This window comes from Triticum aestivum, unplaced genomic scaffold (assembly GCF_018294505.1).
Source record: "Triticum aestivum cultivar Chinese Spring unplaced genomic scaffold, IWGSC CS RefSeq v2.1 scaffold86548, whole genome shotgun sequence".
Lineage (NCBI taxonomy): Eukaryota > Viridiplantae > Streptophyta > Magnoliopsida > Poales > Poaceae > Triticum > Triticum aestivum.
The window spans coordinates 11,109-15,686 of NW_025228838.1; the positions used below are offsets into that span (position 1 = coordinate 11,109).

At 43.9% G+C, this 4,578-nt stretch overlaps 1 protein-coding gene across 1 annotated transcript; it reads left to right on the forward strand.

The window, feature by feature from the left end:
* Positions 1-2,439: 2,439 nt before the first annotated feature.
* LOC123174688 (putative lipid-binding protein AIR1) lies at positions 2,440-2,911 on the forward strand. The gene has a single exon (XM_044590074.1). The coding sequence runs from the start codon at positions 2,440-2,442 to the stop codon at positions 2,827-2,829; it is 390 nt and encodes a 129-aa protein (XP_044446009.1). The 3' UTR covers positions 2,830-2,911.
* The last annotated feature ends 1,667 nt before the right edge of the window (positions 2,912-4,578 follow it).

Here is a 4,578-nt window from a genome sequence, read left to right on the forward strand (position 1 = left end):
CATTGAATATTGCCAAAACAGTAAACGTCACGATTAATAGCTGAATTTGTTCTTTTCATAGCTCATAAACCATAATGTGTTTGAACCTGGAATTTCGCATGGCAGCTGACCATCACCCTCTTAACATCCCGGTTTTTTGGATTTTTTTAAACTTCCAGACGTGGTTTCCATGAAGTTTTCTTTGAAACTTTATTTCATGTGATTTTCTCTCTTTGAGAAGATGCATGTTCCACTCGTAAGGGCATGTTCAACGCGGGCAGCAAAACACTCTCAAATGTTCGGACACTCTTAGACACCAACCACGGACCACCAAATTGGAACGGATCGGTCCGGGCATCGGAAATCCCACAGACCGGCCCCAAATCGAGGGAGCTCTGGGGGAGTCCAGACTTCCACCACAGCGGACTCCGACACCCCAAACCTCACCTAGAGCATGCGGACTTTCACAATCCTACCCTCCTCGTCTTCTCCTGGAGACAGACACCGCCCCAGTAGTCCCCCACCCGACACTCACCATGCCTTGGGACCTCTCCCGCTCTATGCGTCTGCTCGCCTAGGCCTATGCTGCAGCCGCACTCTGCCGGATTCGGGCATCGTCCATGTACCCCCCACCCATGTCGGCGACATCCATTATGTAGGCCGTGCATAGCAACTGGTCGGTCAAATGCCATAGCGAAATTTCTTGGCGTTGTGGTTTTTTTTTCTTTGATGCAAACACAATGGATAATGACGAGAAGTACGACTAGGTTGAGTTCATGGATTTGCCTTCTTTAGATGAGGAAGATGGGTACGAAACGGAGAAGGTGACGGCGTTTCTTGAAGAAACAAAGTGTGGGGAGGAGCTTGTTGTCAACTTCAACGGTTCATTGGTGGGGCATCAAGCGTTGAATCGATGCTTGGCACATGGGCATGTTACTCTGCACGAGGACTATTTTGCCCCTGATGCGCTATTCTAACACTCGAGGCCAAGATTGCATGCACTAAAAATGGAAGAACTTCCCATATACTCAACAAAGGAAATACTAGGGCCATCATAAAATTCCCACCGTCATTATTGAAACATTTGCATCAGAAGACCTCGGGATTTGACACTGTTTCTTTGGCATGCGAGGGTCTCACATGTCACAATGACATCAATCTGCTGCAGTGGTCTGCATTGTTTGCAAGATTGTGTGCGGGCGAAGATCCTACATGTGGGGAGTGGAGAAGGGTAAAAGAAAGATGGCCTAGCTTCCTTGGGACAAGAAGATCCTTCCAAACTACGGGAGGAATGGGTTTCAGAGACATGAGAACTTATAACCAGTCTCTTCTAACCAATCAAGCGTGGAGATTAATCTTGATTCTAGATAGTCTTGTGGCACGGCTAGAGATGGAGAAATAGTACCTCAATGAGAACTTGGTTGATACACTTTTTACAAGAAATGTGTCAGTTGTATGGCACTAGTGCCAGCTGGGGCACTAGGCTTCGGCCTTCCTGTACATCCGATTGGGCCAGGAAATGATGACTACAATGCGAGGCCATGCGGTTCGTTTGCTCCTGGGCCTCTCCTACCGCAAATGCTAAAAACTGCTGCTTCTTTGTGCTAGCCTATGGAGATCGACATGGTGGACCGGCGCAATTATTGTGTGCAATAGAGGTTTTGCGGTTTTCGGAAGCTTCTATGGAGCGTTCATGCAACCTTCTATAGGTTTTGGTTTTGGGAAGATTCCATGACGTTTCTATTTTTTGTGTTTTTCTTTATCGTTTTTTCTTCTATTTATTTTTTAAAATACATGTCTACTTTTTTACTACACATTGAACAGTTGATGCATGTTGAAAAATTTCAAATACACGATGAACATTTATTTGAGATTTCAAATACATATTGAGCATTTTCTTTAAAAACCAGTGCCTGGATAAGTGTCCACACCAACGACCATGCATGTATAAGCCAAAGCTAGCTATGGAACATCTATAGTTGACTTCCGCTGCTCTCCAAATAATATGCATCTGCTATACGTGTCCATGCATGGTACCCAACGAACTTAGCAACTACAACATGCATGGCCATGGCAGAAAAGTCATCACACAGTATATCTTCAGCGCATTCCAGCCACTAGTATACCGCTATTCTGTGTGCGGAGCTTGTTTGAAAATACGCATGCCCATCAAGTATTGAAAAATCGCCGGGCGTATATCTCGCTCTAAACATTTTGTTGGCTAGCGCATCAGGATACACGTACGTTGATGAATTTTGTTATAGTTTACGTTAAGTTGTAGAATCAAACTCGAACGATCGATCATGGGATCAACACACTTGCATCAATAAGGGTAAGGGTAGTCGTACGTATGTGCAACCGGGCTATAAATACAACCTCCCACACAGCCCAAACGCACAACACCTACAAGCCCTTCCCATCTATTGTAAACCTTGCTTCCTGTCGACCAAAGCTTTAGCAATGGCGCCATTGACCAAGCTCTTCCTCCTACTCCTGGGCCTAAACTTGATGGTCACCGCTGTGCATGGTGGCTGCGGACCCCACAGCCCGACCCCGACCCCACCACCACCTCCATCGACCAACGGCGGCACGTGCCCGATCGACACGCTGAAGCTGGGCGTGTGTGCCACCGTGCTGAACCTGGTGAAGCTCGGGCTCGGCGTGCCGCCCAACGAGCGGTGCTGCCCGCTGCTGGCCGGTCTGGCCGACCTTGACGCCGCTGTGTGCCTCTGCACCGCCATCAGGGCCAAGGTCCTCGGCGTCATCAACCTTAACGTCCCCGTCGACCTCGTCCTCCTACTCAACCAGTGCCACAAGACCTGCCCGCCCGGCTTCACCTGCCCGCTCTGATCAATCGACGTACTTGTCCAAGCATGCCATGCTGCGTACACATGCCATGCATGCAGCTTTCTACATATTACTACAGTTTGTGTTTCAGTTCATCTATATGTCTCATGCATGCCTAAGTTCCCTGTCATGCATTAGCATTATGCATGCATGCAGTGATCATTTCGTGTAAGTGCGTGAAAGTGTGTGATGTTGTGGTGTCCAAATAAATGACCCACCTAATCAGGGGTTTGTATCATCATGTGAAATACTGTACCGGCTATATGCCCCTGGCATGTATCATCTGAAATATGTTGCAGTTGTGTTAACTTGAGCTGTGTGTTATATATATTCTGCCCGTCATCGTCCACTCCAAAAACATATACTCTCTCCGTTCCACAATATAAAACCAACATTCTTAAGTTTAAGATCAAAGAGGCATATAGCTTTTTGACAAGTCAAACCTCACAAACTTTGACCAAGTTTGTGGAGAAAAACATTTACATATGGAATGCCAAACATATATCATTAGATTCATCATAAGACGTAGATTCATATTTTATATATTTGGTATGGTAGATATAAATAGTTTCCTCTATATACTTGGTCAAAGTTTGTAATCTTTGACTTTTCAGAAGAAAAAAACTATACGCACTACATTATAGAAGGGAGGGAGTACAAGCACCTAGATCAAAGTCAACTCTATGTTTTATATGGATCATAGGAAGAGAAAAAGAAATAAATCGGATCAAGGGTGAATTAATTTAGTATTGACGAGACTTTATCGCCAACGACGTGCGATACATGGCAAGGGAGCTGTAATGCGAGAGCATGCAACAGCAATCTTTGTATTTTTTTTGGGTAACAACGATCTTTGTATCGGCCATGCAGTTCATATCATCCTTACATGCAGTTACGAACCCAGAAACTTCTCGAAGCATATTTAAAATGTTTAGAGTTGCATTTTCCTTATATGGAAGTCATTGCAAAAGAAGAGGAAGCTGCTTATGGCTTGGTGCAATCTTAGGCAGGAGAGTGTTCTTTTGTGTTGCATAGCGCGTTTTCCTTCTTGTGTATCGGTCAAACTGGTTTGTGCAATTCAAAATGCTAGATGAAGTGGGCCGAAAGTGAGCCTGAGTTGAGCTAAGCACGTGGTCGGTTTTATTTAATGTGTGGGATTGCAGTTTTATATTGGCCACCACGACTTAGGCTGGGCATTCATAAATTAGCTACAAAATAATATTGGTATACTTGCATGAATGCACGTCAAGAATTCATCATGGAAAATCCTACTCTAAAATCATTGTTGTTTTTGTAATATACATAATTGTTTTTTAGGATCATATATATAATGGTTGTGGCTACAAGGCGAGAAAAGGTGATAAAATCCCAGTCTAACGTTGGAAGAAGATCGGAATGTACCCCAAGGGGTGAAAACAAAGAGAATACAAGTCTTCCAGATTTCCCCTGAGTAAAGTAAAAAAGTCCTTCATTATTATTGGTTGTCTTCCGCAACTCCTTTCCCTGCTCAAACATTTTCATCTCAAATCAGGTTGTTCTTTAGCATCCACGACTTCATATCAAGGATAGCAGGCATATTGCCCGAAGATCGCAATACGTGGCTGATGTTTGGGTGTCATTTTTTGCATATTCCTTTGTCTTATTTTTTCCTTTAAACATTTTTTTATGTTTTGCTTTGTCCACCTTTTATTTGCACTTATGCTTACTTTGTTCATTTTCTATTTTTCTTTTATTTTTGGAAAATACATGAAT

Bases quoted from the DNA above. Each gene is read 5' to 3' on its own strand.
- LOC123174688 (XM_044590074.1), top strand. From the start codon at position 2,440: ATGGCGCCATTGACCAAGCTCTTCCTCCTACTCCTGGGCCTAAACTTG.